The sequence below is a fragment of the Bos javanicus genome, chromosome 19 (genome assembly GCF_032452875.1).
Source record: "Bos javanicus breed banteng chromosome 19, ARS-OSU_banteng_1.0, whole genome shotgun sequence".
In the NCBI taxonomy this organism is placed as follows: domain Eukaryota; kingdom Metazoa; phylum Chordata; class Mammalia; order Artiodactyla; family Bovidae; genus Bos; species Bos javanicus.
The window spans coordinates 47,643,259-47,658,943 of NC_083886.1; the positions used below are offsets into that span (position 1 = coordinate 47,643,259).

The 15,685-nt window shown below is 35.5% G+C and overlaps 1 protein-coding gene across 10 annotated transcripts in view; it reads right to left on the reverse strand.

Annotated features, from left to right (window-relative positions):
* The window catches only part of CDC27 (cell division cycle 27), a 57,929-nt gene that overhangs the window by 15,752 nt on the left and 26,492 nt on the right, over window positions 1-15,685 (reverse strand). For 4 of the 10 annotated variants that reach the window (XM_061392236.1, XM_061392243.1, XM_061392241.1 and 1 more), the window contains 8 exons: window positions 14,358-14,455; window positions 13,460-13,614; window positions 13,143-13,354; window positions 12,065-12,179; window positions 9,693-9,808; window positions 5,734-5,833; window positions 4,599-4,806; window positions 3,837-4,009 (listed from right to left, as the gene is read on the reverse strand). In XM_061392236.1, the coding sequence (XP_061248220.1) occupies window positions 3,837-4,009; window positions 4,599-4,806; window positions 5,734-5,833; window positions 9,693-9,808; window positions 12,065-12,179; window positions 13,143-13,354; window positions 13,460-13,614; window positions 14,358-14,455 (1,177 nt within the window). Of the gene's footprint in view, window positions 1-3,836; window positions 4,010-4,598; window positions 4,807-5,733; window positions 5,834-9,692; window positions 9,827-12,064; window positions 12,180-13,142; window positions 13,355-13,459; window positions 13,615-14,357; window positions 14,456-15,685 lie in introns of all 10 variants that reach the window. The other 6 variants (XM_061392234.1, XM_061392240.1, XM_061392239.1 and 3 more) reach the window with 3 other exon arrangements.

Here is a 15,685-nt window from a genome sequence, read left to right on the forward strand (position 1 = left end):
TCTATTTCTGTACATTTACAAAATGTATACGTACAAAAGGTTAAGTTGAACACTTTAGGGGAAAAATAGGCTTGGGTGGCTGTCAACCCTATGGCATACTGAGCACTGAATATTTCCATCAGTGTTGTACTTGCTAGGGACCACAGTCCCTGCCTAATATAAATTCCTTTTTCTTCTGCAGCACTCTCCTGACTTTAGGGTCCCTTCTCAGCTACCATGTCAAAGTTTTTCCCTTGCCACACTCACAGCTTCTAGAACTGTGCTTCTCTCCCCTGAAGTTTGACACTTTGGGCTATATGAAACCAGTTAGCTCCCCAGTTTATCAATTCGTTAAAAATTCTGAAAGTCAAACTTAGTTTAGAATAAGGAATATCAGGTCTATTTTTAATGAAATGAAGATGACAAGATAAGGAAATAGCATTCATACAACTAGAAAAATAGGAATGCTTAGATATGGCCATAAGAATAGGAATTCTTATGATATGGCCATACATCATCCAGAATTAGCTTAAATTTGTGACTCCCCTGAAAATCCTTAAAAGTTATACAGATAAGTTTTTCATTTTTTCAAACACACTGGTTACAAGAAAATAGACCTAACAACCTGTCAAGTACAGGTTTTAGTAACCTGGTTTAAAAATTTTCAGAATCTATTGTTTCCTCTGAAAAATGATTATGCCACAGACAGAAAGGAAAATTGGAACAAAACAAAAAACTAAGTTGAAACAAAGATTTCCTTTAAATATCTGGGTCTATATCTGCTCTATGATTAGGGGTAACAAAAAAATTCATGTTAAGAACCCATGAAACAAATAATTTTGAAAAGGCTTGCCAAACCCCACTTCTACCTACGTACCAATTAAAAAAATCACAATCCAGCAATGAAAAAGGCTGTCTACAACTCTTTTTTCTTTATTACTCAAAATTACAAGAATAGGTATCTTCTGGATTTATTCACCACCTGGAAGAATACTACACCCCTAGAGCTCTGCAAGGCTCCTTAAAGGAGCAATAATAATCTTCTTTCTCTGAGCATGTTTTTTAAAAAAATAGCACCATACTTCACTGTTCCCCAGTCTCCTTACCATGCTTCACTTTTCCTTCATATGACTTATTGCTATATGTCCTTATACATTTATTGGCTTACAATTTTTCTTACTAGAAAGGAGGCTTCCCAGGTTGCACTAGTGGTAAAGAACCTGCTTGCCAATGCAGCAGATTTAAGAGACATGGGTTCAATCCCTGGATCAGAAAGATCCCCTAGAGGAGGGCACAGCAACCTACTCCAGTATTCTTGTCTGGAGAATTCCATGGACAGAGGAGCCTGGCAGGCTACAGTCCATAGGGTTGCAAAGAGTCAGACACGATTGAAGCAACTTAGCACATGCACACTTGCTAGAAAGTAAACTCTATGAAGGCAAGCAATTATCTGTCTAGCTATATTACAGTATAGAAGAGAGTCTGGGATATAACATGCACTCAAATACATGCTGAATGTAAAAAGGGCAAACAAGTGATCTTATTATCAACTTTAAATAATTTCTATTATGTTTCTTAAAGCTTTTTTTTTTTTTCATTGAGATTACTTAGTATTGTTTCTTTACTACAATAAATTCTTTACTTGTGTTATCTCATTTAGTCCTTCTAACACCCCTCTGAGGTCTATGGTATATTATTCCCATTAACAGATGAGGCAACTGAGACTCACAGAAGTTAGGTAACTTACCCACTATCACTGAGTTAGTAAAGGGTTAGCTGAGGTTAGAATACAGAAGTCTGACACCAGGGTTGACTTCATTACTCAATACTACCAACAATCTTATGAAAAGATGTTACATTCACCAGCAATCTGGGAATTATAAATGAAACAGAAAACTATGCCCTCCACTTTCCATCTATGTGGTAGATATCAATTTTAGAATGGTCAATATAAATGACATTATCAAGTGTTCAGTTCAGTCGCTCAGTCATGTCTGACTCTATCTGACCCCATGGACTGCAGCACGTCAGGCTTCTCTATCCCTCACCTACTCCTAGAACTTGCTCAAACCCATGTCCATCGAGTCAGTGATGCCATCTAACCATCTCATCCTCTGTAGTCCCCTTCTCCTGCTGCCTTCAATCTTTCCCAGCATCAGGGTCTTTTCAAATGAGTCAGTTCTTCACAACAGATGGCTAAAGTATTGGAGCTTCAGCTTCAGCATCAGTCCTTCCAGTCAATATTCAGTGTTGATTTCATTTAGGATTGACTGGTTGGATCTCCTTGCAGTCCAAGGGACTCTCAAGAGTCTTCTCCAACACCACAGTTCAAAAGCATCAATATTTTGGTGCTCAGCTTTCTTTACAGTCCAACTCTCACATCCATACATGACCACTGGAAAAACCGTAGCTTTGACTAGAAGGATCTTTGTTGGTAATGTCTGCTTTTAAACATGCTATCTAGCTTTGTCATAACTTTCCTTCCAAGGAGTAAGTGTCTTTTAATTTCATGTCTGCAGTCACCATCTGCAGTGATTTTGGAGCCCAAGAAAATAAAGTCTGAAACTGTTTTCATTGTTTCCCCATCTATTTGCCATGAAGTGATGGGACCAAATGCCATGTTTGAATGTTGAGTTTTTTTTTTTTTTTTGAGCATTTTCTTTTTTTTTTTAACATTTTTTTTAAATTTTAAAACTTTACATAATTGTATTAGTTTTGCCAAATATCAAAATGAATCCGCCACAGGTATACATGTGTTCCCCATCCTGAACCCTCCTCCCTCCTCCCTCCCCATACCATCCCTCTGGGTCTTCCTAGTGCACTAGCCCCAAGCATCCAGTATCGTGCATCATAAAGGTTTTTCTAATTTAAGTTTAGAGGTGGGGGAGGAAGTGCTTTGAAAGTAGAACTGGGGAATAAATTAGAATTTTCTTTGGCTTTAGGTTAATCATCCTCTCCTTTCCTGATTTAAACAGATAAGCAACAAATATGATTAAAATTAAAATGATAAAATCTTACAATAAGAACATTATATCCTCAATTACTTACAACTTTCTTCATTGTATTAAGTTTATAAAACATACTAAGTACCAAAAATTCATCCCAGTAAGCTCTCTATATAGTAGAAAGAATTTTGATTATAAAGGTCTACTACTACTACTACTACTAAGTCGCTTAGTTGTGTCCGACTCTTCGTGACCCCATGGACTGCAGCCTACCAGGCTCCTCTGTCCATGGGATTTTCCAGCAAGAGTACTGGAGTGGGTTGCCATTGCCTTCTCCGTTATAAAGGTCTGCTACTGCTGCTGCTAAGTTGCTTCAGTTGTGTCTGACTCTGTGCGACCCCACAGACGGCAGCCCACCAGGCTCCCCTGTCCCTGGGATTCTCCAGGCAAGAACACTGGAGTGGGTTGCCATTTCTTTCTCCAATGCATGAAAGTGAAAAGTGAAAGTGAAGTCGCTCAGTCATGTCCAACTCTACTCGACCCCATGGACTGCAGCCTACCAGGCTCCTCCGTCCATGGGATTTTCCAAGAGTACTGGAGTGGGTTGCCATTGCCTTCTCCATTATAAATGTCTATTACATGGTAAATACATATTTTCAGATCCAAGTAAGTAGAGTACAAATGTTCCACGTAAGAATTACTTCGGTTCTCTACAAATCTATCTCAAGTAATCCCAAAGAATTCAAATTACCCTTAACACAAGAAAGAAGTGAACTGATAAGTTATTAATATTGACAAAATAAAGACATTACATAATAAATATTGACCCTTTAGATCTAGCCTTCTCAAACATAATTTTAATTAAATTTAAATTATCTCTAGAAAGGCATATGTAACTTTTTAAATACTTACTTGCATGTACTCTGAAAGTTCGAAATAGGCCCTTCCAATTTGGCACAGCACCCAACCAGTATTGTAGTGGTGAGAAGGTAGGTGGCTCAAGATATTAATAGCTTCTTTGCAGTTGTATGAACACAAAGCTAAATAACCTTTTCCCATTTCACGAAGAAGGCTCATCAAACCTTCTGGGAGAAAATAATGTAGTAAACAAAGGAAAAAAAAAACACAATAAAGCTGCCTGGTTTTCTAGGAAGGCTAATTAAAAAATATTTCATTAAACTTTCCAACACTGGGCTTCCCTGGTGGCCCAGTGGAAAAGAATCTGCCTGCCGATGCAGGAGACACAGGTTCAATAAATATCTGGTCCAGGAAGATCCCACATGCCGCAGAGCGACTAAGCCCGTGCACCACAACTATTGAACCAGAGCTCTGGAGCCTGGGAGCTGCAACAAATGAGCCCACGTGCCGCAACTACTGAAGCCCATAGACCTAAAGCCTGTGCTCCATAACAAGAAATGCCACTGCACTGAGATGAGAAGCCCACGCACCACAGCTAGAGAGTAGCCCCTGAGAAAAAGCCCACAGCAGCAATGAAGACCCAGCACAGCCAGAACCAAAAATGAATAAATAATAAAATGAATAAAAAAGAAAAAGAAAAAAAAAATGCCAACATCTACCCAGAAAAAAATGTTTATTTAATGAACATAAATAAACTTACTTAAAACCAGTGAATAAAATAAAATATAAAGAAGATTTTAAGCTTTTAAAACAGACCTGCTGCTGCTTTCTGTAGATTAAATGCCTGGATCTGAGGTGTAATTGTAGAGATTTTTCCTTCTGAAATGATTGAAGAATCTAATTTTGTGATTTCCAGGCTATCATTTATGTTAGGTTGAGTTATTCCTCCTTTATTAGTTTTACTTTTTGTTTTTCTGTTTGGGATTTTAGGTGGAAACTTCATTTTTAATTTTTTGCTATTCTCCTGTAACAAGAAGGAAAATTCCATACTTGTTATACTCATGTATTTTAAACATCTATCTAACCCTTTTTTTTAAGTATTAGATATAAATAAACATATGGTTTTGACTGATCTATATTTTTCTCAGAAAAAATTTTATAAAAACAAAAGTCTTCAAAGTTACTTAATTTGAAATGCAACAATTCTGAAAATAAATCATACTGACTAACTAGTATTTAAGGTACATTAGCTTTAAGCATTTCTCTTTATTCAAAGTATATCACTTTCATTTATTAATTAAAAATAAGAAAGTAAGGAGATACAACAACTACCTAATTGTCTCAGAGCACTGAAATCTGTAAGGTATAAAACTGCTCATCTATATGTCACAATTAAAGACTGTCCATAATATTTGTCAATGGATGAAGAAAATTTACCAAAGGTATACAACTTTCCAACTGTCCAAAGAAATGTGCAAAGAAAACAAAAAATTTTCATTCACTCTTCCCACAATCTTTCCCAATGGAAACATGTGACATAACCACAGTATACCATCAAATCCAGGAAACTGGAATTGCTGCAATACTAGCAATTAAAACTATAGATCTTACTTGGATTTCATCAGTTTTTACATGGACCTTTTAAAAAATTTTGGTTCTGTGAAATTGTGTTACATGTATGGATTTAATCAACTACCACAATAAAGATTCAGGACTATTCTATACAAAAAGAAATTTCTTTGTGCTATGCTATAAAAGACATATCTTCCCCTCAGTCCTAACTCCTAGTAACTATTGATCTCCTCTCCATCTCTGTAATTTTGTAATTTTAACATTAAAAAAATTTTAAATAGTCTCCTAATGTATTCATTAGAGACTGAGTCATCAATGAACAGAAGTTTCAGAGGAGGAAGTATTAAATAAATGTGATATACAGAAATTTTTAAATTACCTTGGTTGTAGAGCTGTCACTAGTAAAAAGTCGCGAACTTCTTCGAGGCAGTGCATTTGGGGGAGATGTGATAGTGGGGCTCAATACCTGAGGTGTGGTACTAAAAAAGTTATAAAAGTAGATATTTAAAAAACCTGTTTATGACCATTAACTATTATTTCAAGTTTATTAAAAATATGCATTCGACATGTTTGTATTCTAAAATTGATGAGATCAATCCTTTCCTCACCCTATGAAAACTCATTTAAAGAACTATTCTTGTTACCATAAAATGATATAAATTAAAGCACAGACTTCACTCTATTTAAATTGCTCATTCAAACATAAAACAATCCACATAAAAGTTCTGGGTCAATAAATAGTAAACATCTATAAACCAATTATCTTTAGTCCTTATTTGGAACTATAGCAAGTTAAGGAAAAAGAAAGCTAGACATAGTCTAAATGTGGGATATTTGCTAAATAAATATTACTAGAACAATTGATACCTGAGAAGTTATTACCATTTAAGTTCGAACAGCCACATCAAGGGATTATTCTGTAGAATGAGAGAGGGGGACATGGACAGTAAAAGTATTTGAAGAAATAATGGCCAAAAATTAGCTAAATTTGATGAAAACTATCAACTAACAGATCCAAGGAGCTCAATGAATTTGAAGCCGAAGAAAGGAGAAAACACACTAGAGCATAATCAAATGGATTAATATCAGTGATAAAGAAAAAATCTTGAGTCAGAGAAAAGAGACAGATTACATACACAGAAACAAAAATAAGGATGGCAAGAGGTTTCTTATCAGAAACAATGCAAACAAGGAGACAGTAGAGCAATGTAAAGAAAAAAACCTGTCAATTAGAATTCCATACCATGAAAATATCAATCAAAAATAAAAACAAAGGTGAAATTAAAACTTTCTTTTGAACACACAAAGGCTGAAAAAATTCATTACCAACAGACCTAGACTACAGGAAATGTTAATCACTCTGTAGAAGTAAAATATATGACAACAGCATAGAGACTGAGAAGACGAGTATAAAAATATACATTACAAGGTTTATCCTCTAAGTGACATGGTACAGTATTACCTGAATGTAGACTTTGATAAGTTAAAATATGTGATATAAACCCTAAAACAACCTCTAAAATGACAGGATAAAGAGTAATTGTTAATAAGGCAATGCTATGCTAGTGGAGGTGATGGAATTCCAGTGGAGCTCTTTCAAATCCTGAAAGATGATGCTGTGAAAGTGCTGCACTCAATACGCCAGCAAATTTGGAAAACTCAGCAGTGGCCACAGGACTGGAAAAGGTCAGTTTTCATTCCAACCCCAAAGAAAGGCAATGCCAAAGAATGCTCAAACTACTGCACAATTGCACTCATCTCACACGCTAGTAAAGTAATGCTCAAAATTCTCCAAGCCAGGCTTCAGCAATACGTGAACCGTGAACTTCCTGATGTTCAAGCTGGTTTTAGAAAAGGCAGAGGAACCAGAGATCAAATTGCCAACATCTGCTGGATCATGGAAAAAGCAAGAGAGTTCCAGAAAAACATCTATTTCTGCTTTATTGACTATGCCAAAGCCTGTGACTCTGTGGATCACAATAAACTGGAAAATTCTGAAAGAGATGGGAATACCTGAACACCTGATCTGCCTCTTGAGAAATCTGTATGCAGGTCAGGAAGCAACAGTTAGAACTGGACATGCAACAACAGACTGGATCCAAATAGGAAAAGGAGTACGTCAAGGCTGTATATTGTCACCCTGTTTATTTAACTTCTATGCAGAATACATCATGAGAAACGCTGGACTGGAAGAAACACAAGCTGGAATCAAGATTGCCGGGAGAAATATCAATAACCTCAGATATGCAGATGACACCACCCTTATGGTAGAAAGTGAAGAGGAACTCAAAAGCCTCTTGATGAAAGTGAAAGTGGAGAGTGAAAAAGTTGGCTTAAAGCTCAACATTCAGAAAACGAAGATCATGACATCCAGTCCCATCACTTCATGGGAAATAGATGGGGAAACAGTGGAAACAGTGTCAGACTTTATTTTTCTGGGCTCCAAAATCACTACAGATGGTGACTGCAGCCATGAAATTAAAAGACGCTTACTTCTTGGAAGGAAAAGTTATGACCAACCTAGATAGCATATTCAAAAGCAGAGACACTACTTGCCAACAAAGGTTCGTCTAGTCAAGGCTATGGTTTTTCCTGTGGTCATGTATGGATGTGAGAGTTGGACTGTGAAGAAGGCTGAGCGCCGAAGAATTGATGCTTTTGAACTGTGGTGTTGGAGAAGACTCCTGAGAGTCCCTTGGACTGCAAGGAGATCCAACCAGTCCATTCTGAAGGAGATCAGCCCTGGGATTTCTTTGGAAGGAATGATGCTAAAGCTGAAACTCCAGTACTTTGGCCACCTCATTCGAAGAGTTGACTCATTGGAAAAGACTCTGATGCTGGGAGGGACTGGGGGCAAGAGGAGAAGGGGACAACAGAGGTTGAGATGGCTGGATGGCATCACTGACTCAATGGACGTGAGTTTGAGTGAACTCCGGGAGTTGGTGATGGACAGGGAGGCCTGGCGTGCTGCAATTCATGGGGTGGCGAAGAGTCGGACACGACTGAGCCACTGATCTGATCTGATCTGATGGGTTGAATTGTGTCTCCCAAAGGGATATGATGAAGTCCTAACCTCCAGTACTGTTAATGTGAACTTTTTGGGAAATATGGTCTTTGTGGATGTCATTAACTTAAGATGAGGTCATCACGGTGGGCGCTAATTCAATATGACAGATGTTCTAATAAGAAAAAGGAAATTTGAATACAGAGGCACACAGGGAAGATGGCTACGTGGAGACAGGGAAATACTGAGTTGCCTACCACAAAATAAGGAATGCCTGGGGCAACCAGAAGCTGGAAGAGATAAGGATCCTCCCCTAGTGACGGCCCTAGCAATACCCTGGTTTCAGATAGAACTGTGAGTGAATAAATTTCTGTTGTTTTAAGCCACCCAGCTTGTGGTACTTTGCTAGGGCTGCTGTTGGAAACTAAAACAGGCAATAAAGAAGGTACAGTGGTACACATCAACTATACATCAACTAAGAAAAGAAGATAAAAAGGAATTAGTAATACAAAGAAGGCAAAATTAATGTAATTCATGTGTGTTACAGTTAGTACATTTGTTTAAATGAAATGCATAATTCAGTAAATTATGTTTATATATTCTTGAAGATTAACATATATTTGGCCTATTAATGTGCTCTGCAGGAGGCTCAGGCTCCTTCTTATCACTGAGCCCTAGGCAATCATTGCCACCTACCCGAGAGTTGGCATTCATAATGAGACTTACCAGCCAGGCATTTTAGAAATACTGAGGCCTTTTATATAGTCAAGGTATATGCACATGTGTACCTATTTTAAGACTTATGGTACATGTTCACTATTTTAGGAGGTAAAGTTGTAGCTTTCTCTTAATATATTAGCTATAATTTATTTTTGAGGCCTTGAATAGGAAAAGAAATCCTATTTAACACCATTTCTGTGTGGAAATGGATTCATCATTTGAAGATTTATCGGCAGAGTCATACTATGAGCTACTTATAGAAATGCATAATAGGGGAAGGGGAAAATAATCTATCTGTACTTGATCACTGGAGAAGGTTACATAAAAAAAGGAAAATTATTTTGGAGGAGTGCTAAGAATATCTAGTTTAAACAAACTCACGAGGCAATTAGAATAAAAAGGTATTTTAGCTAACTCTTGTCTTGATTTGCATTGTAATACTCAAAAATTAAATTTCCTTTTTCAGTAAGTTGGAAATTACAAATTTAACATATTCAAAATTTACATAGTCATTCTAGAATTCTTGGAACAGTCAAAACAACCTGCCTAAACCGAAGAACTGTTTCACAACAAGAAAAGCTAAACAATATCAAATAATGAGACTAAATAAATACCTTGTTTGTGGGCCAGAACTTTGTGTCTGTGCAACAAGAATTGGAGTTACCTCTCGACTGTTTCCACTCTGTGAGAAGACAGACTTTGTTCCAGTTTGGCCGATTCTGGCAACAGACTGTAAAACACAAAAAGTCTAAAGTTTGTGAATTATAAATTGCATTGTGAGTGGTAAAAGACATCATGATGTACCCATCTACATTTCCCCAATACAAGATTTCATATTATATATTGTCTGTCATCTGAAAACACAAACTATTAATGTCATTACTGATGTCATTTTAGGTTAATTAATTATTGATATATTAGAATGAACATCATCCTATTTCCTCATATTAAGCTCAATATTTTTACCCTTATACTATCTTTTTATCTTTCGACTTTAGTTATCAAGGAAAGGTTTAAGATTCCTAGAAGCCATTTATTATGTAATTTTCCCAGTTGGGGCTAAGTGCTAAAAAATTTTAAGACAGCTACTATTCTCAAAAGTTATGATCTAATTTAGTATACATAAAAAATAATACAGTAAGATTTTATATCCCTTCTTTGGCACTTAATAAAGACAGTCTTAGAGTAATTCAGATTAGTAGATTAAAAAAAAAAATCACTGGGTTATTTTCCAAATTCTAAGAATACTGCATGGAATTAGTATTTCTTTTTGATGTGTTCAATCTTCTGGACTGTGCTTGCCCCTTCTCTCTTCTCTAATTTATCACCTTATTTCTATTTATTTTCATCACTTAACTTTTTTATAAAGTGATCTCTGTGTCAGTGGATATTGAAAAAAAAATTTTACTACCAAATAAATTTCTCCAAAAATTAGTTACTGTGATAGTCACTGTATATAATTCTGAAATTGCACATTATAAATAATCACTAATAATTACATTCTCACCATATATGAAAGCCTTATTTTGGCCTTCTCAACATTTAACATCATGCCCACCTGCCTCGTCCTTTTGAAACTTTGTGTAATTTCTAAAATATTTAGTATAGTATCTTGATTATTTGTTCTACCACTTCATTTTCTGGCCCCTCTTTCTTCCACTGTTTTAAATTAAGTTCCTTAGCAACTCTCTCTTTCTCTAGGAGAGCATGGTCATTTTAACCCTTTAATAATTGTATCTATCACTTGGTCATATTCTTTCCTCTGTAACTATCCACTGAATATTTTCACCTATTTTCTGGCCCTTCCTTATTTGACAAAGAACTATCTGCTGAACTCACTACTTGGTTGATATTTTTAGTTGATACTGCAGGCAGATCTGGAAATATAGCTTTTCCAGAAATGTCTTGTAATAGAGTAAAAGAACAGAGGCAGAAGAGGCTTAGACTGGGCAATGAAATCATATATGTGTTCACTACCTAACTTGTCCTTAATTACTCTGACTCATGGTTTTGGCCTACTTCCCCTGGCATGCTAACCACTGTCCTATTACGCCTTCTTATAACTGTAATAAACTAATTTCCACATATATGTCACTCTCATAATAATACAACAGCAGGTAGTTGCCAACTTAAAAAAAATCCAGTTTAAAACACAATCTCTGTATTAAATACTTTTAGTCCACGTTTACCACTCTTGGAGTTCCTATTATCACTCATTAAGAAGCTATCATGTAAAAAACTTTGCTAAAGTTCAGGAGTAAAAGAGTTAAAACAAAACAAGAAGAAACATGTTTCTCTGAGGGTAAAAGGGTTATCTCAGTCATTCACATACCAGTATGACTCATTTAGCTTTCATTTCTTAAATATCCATTATGCACAGCAACAGGCATTTGCATATATAACCTAATTTAATTCTCACATAAGATACCCTGCACCACAGATATATTTTAAATAAACCTCATTTTGGCCTCTACTGCCACAGACAGTAAAAGAACATTATAAAGAGTCACAGTTGCAATACAGTCTTATTGCAGTATTTACTATACAGATACTATGAAATATTTTTCATTTTACTACACTTTAACTCCACACCTGAGATCCACCATAAAAATTTTATTATCATAAAGAGCTAGCTTTATGTGAGTCATCTTTTTTCATGTTAATATTAGTACAACTAAAAAACAAATATACTGATGGGGACAAGCAGAAACCATGGCAGGTATAATTTCCTTTATTTACATTCAAAGTGGTCATCTTAATTTTGTTTTTTAAAAAAAGGAACTTAAAAGTAAAAATCTGAATATGCTTAATTAGCTATATGCTGAAATAAACTACACTTGTGAGTTACAAACTTACGTGGTCAAAAGAGCAACCAGCTTTGTGTTTCCTACTATAACCAGGAGGCTACGATAATGATGACCGTCTTCCACATTTAGATAACTTCTCTATGGCAACAGTAATTCACTGTATTTTACACGGAAAATACCTTTTTTGAAGGGGCTCCGGTGGGTGGCACGTCAATTACAGAAGATGTATTAGTGTAGTTTTGTAAATAGGATCCATCTCCAGGACTTGGGGTTTCTAATGGCAAAATCCCAAAACTGAGAAGAGGTTGAAATCAAGGTGTCAAAAAGTCATCAAGGCATATATAAAGCAGCAGTATACTTAAATTAGAAGGTCTAAAAGGAAGAGAATGGCAAATCAGTCTTGGGGGCATTGAGGATCTAAGGGGCAGATTAAAAATAAGCTGTGAATATAGACTATTCCACCCACCAAAACTAAAATTACAAAAAAAAAAAAATCAAATAAGGAACTAAACTGAGCAGTAACTACAGATCTCAGGAGATTTATTAGAAATAAAGAAGAGTAGCTGGTAAAAGCTAAGATCCAAATGATCAAATTAGTTCAAATTCTTGGAATTTATGTGATTTAGACACTATTAGAGAAAATATCCTTAGAGACTAATGAACGCATCTGTGGAATCAACGAGTTTTGTAATCTCATGGTCATACTATTTAAGTAATTTCCTGGCCCTGGGACCCAATTCACAGTCTGTCCTAGCATATAATTTTTTATTTTGATTCTTTTAGAAATGCATCCTCTGGCCTGGGTTCCTGTATTTATACATATATATATATTTCTAAAAAATTTCACAGAACACTTCATATATTGATAGGTGTCAATCCTTTTCCATTTTGGAATATAGCACTTTAACCATTTATTACTGATTATAAACATCCCAACATTTTAAAAAGGTTCACTGCTATTCACTGACGCATAGTCATAAACAGAGTATCTTTTAATGCATACAACAGCTGAATAAGGAATGCTTAAGTTTAAAAATTTTCTCCAACACTTAATACGAAATTCTTATCACAGATACTGTATTTCTATTACTTCATTTTCTGAAAATGGAATAGACTTATTATTGACTTATTAAATATCTCTATTTCCATAATGATTTAGAAGTTGCTGTTCATATTAATTTATATTACTAATATAGGAATTACTCTAAGATCATTTAATATTACAGCACATTTTAAAGTATCTTTTATTTGTCTTACCTTGGGGTTAATGGGCTAAGAGCAGCTGGTCCTCCTAATAAACTTCGACCAGTTTTTGGTTTATTTTGAACCTGTTTAGATAATATGGAAGTTCCTGTTCCAAGAGGGACAGTATCTGGTGAAATTACAGCCGAATCAATATAAGACACTGAAGAATCTGTATTCAACGAGTACTTTGAATTGGAAGATTCTAAATTCAGTCTGTTTAATTCCTGAAACAGAAAATTTCTACCATGTCATTTACAATACATTATTTAGCTCAGATCACTATTTTTCATTTTCACAATATTTTTAACACTAGTGTATAACACACTTACAATTGTGTCCTGGGGTGTTTCTGTAAGAACTGTCTCAGGCTGTCTGTGAGATAAACTATGATTAGATACTAGTGTTGTGCAAGAGTTGGGCAGACAGCTGCTAAAGTTCTGTAAAGACGTTAATTTAAATGTTTGGTCAGGATCTGGCTTTTCACCTGTGAAGGGGGAAAAAAAAAGTTTGCTTCTGAGGAAATGAAGGTTAAATTAAAAAAAAAAAAAAAAAAGCATAAGCCAGCAAAAATAAAGCCTTATCCAGAGTTTTAAAGTTCTATCTATTTCAGTGAATCAGATTTACTCCCAAAAGCTCATCCATCAGTGTACTGTAAAAGTGTACATCAAAGATAAAGCTGTACATTTAGGAAATAAGTTAAACCACAATGAAACTGACTTTAAATATAATAAATCACAAGAAAGTACAGATTTCTGTGTTTTAAAGCAGAAAGCAACTAGACCTCATTTTGCTCAAGGTAAGGAATGAGGGTGGAGAGGTGAAACCTTCTAAAAATCAAAATAAAATTTTAAGCACTTAAATGTATATCGACACAACATTTTAAAATGATCCTTCATGCCTCCTAGAGCATATATACTATGACAACTCCCCACCACATATTATCCATGTCTCTGGGTATTTTACTTATTTCTTTTCTTATCCAGAATGCTATTTTGGCTAACTTTATACTCACAACACAATTCATTCCTTGAGGACACAAGAAAGGCCACGTTATTCCTGAAACATGACTCTACCTTACTTTTTGTTCTCAAGTTTAAAAGCCTTTAGCTTTGAAAAATATTTGTCTTGTGGATATATAATTTGTATCATTTTCCAAAAATTAAGCAGGGGGAAAAAAAGGGAAGAAGAAATGGGAGAACCCTCCCCTAACCACCTCTACAAACTTACCTATTTCACATAATGATTCAAAGGGGGACCAGAGGAAAGGATTTAAACTAAGGCTCTTTTGGTAACATTCTGATCCTTTGGCAAGCCGATCTGTCTTGCTGTAAAGACAAACAAATAGATTAGACAAGCTATAAAACCTAAAACATCTATTACAAAGAAAATTTGTTACAGAAAATTAGGTAAATCTTATGTAAGTTCTGTGCATTCTCTTCTAAATTCTTCCTTAAATGATCAATTTCTCTTTCTTACTATCCTCCAATCTCTATTATTTAGGGTATTTCAAGTCAAAAGTCAGGTGAAAGCAAATAGAACATGAATTGAAAGGCATGTTAACAAAACAAACAAACACTCATTGCTTTCTTAGATACTATAATTGCTTTTCATTTCCTTTTGGACATTACAGTTAATGAGGCGATATGGAGAAGGCGATGGCACCCCACTCCAGTACTCTTGCCTGGAAAATCCCATGGATGGAGGAGCCTGGTGGGCTGCAGTCCATGGGGTCGAGAAGAGTCAGACATGACTGAGCGACTTCCCTTTCACTTTTCACTTTCATGCATTGGAAAAGGAAATGGCAACCTACTCCAGTGTTCTTGCCTGGAGAATCCCAGGGATGGCGGAGCCTGGTGGGCTGCTGTCTATGGGGTCGCACAGAGTCGGACACGACTGAAGCAACTTAGCAGCAACAGCAGCATGGGAAACACGCAAATATTTGTCTTATTCTTGATTTTAAATATAAATCCCAGTGGTAATTTTGAAAGTGACTTAAATGCTTTAAATATAGCATATTTAAATGAGAAGATATTTTAACAAAGTAAAGGTGGCAGCTCTTAACAAAAAGGAAAATTCATGTTTCTAAATTGTGTGTATAAAGGCTTACATTCAAAACATGGACAACATTCTTAGGACCCTATATACTTGAAACAATCTGGAAATTATTAGAACAGCATTGTGGCCTCCCTAGCTTTTAAATGGGAGAGAAGACAAGATTGAGGGTTAGTAAGACTTGTAGAGCTTTCAGGTTAAAAAATACTACTGACCTGGTTTAAGACTGAAATTCTTCATTATTTAAAGGAAAAAAATTAAGATACAGCAATTTTCCCAAAACCCCGAGGTTTTATAAAGGACCAGATGGCATTGAACTAAACAACCCTCAAATGAAACTATCAGTTAAAACACATAATCTGTTTATGTGCTGTCAGTATATATCAAAGAAACGAAAAAAAGATCCCCTTGGGGAACTATATATTAATGTGCCTTACTTTCAAATTTTGCAAGTGAGTAGAAACTAGAATAAATGATGTAATAAAGACAAGAAAGTACCACTA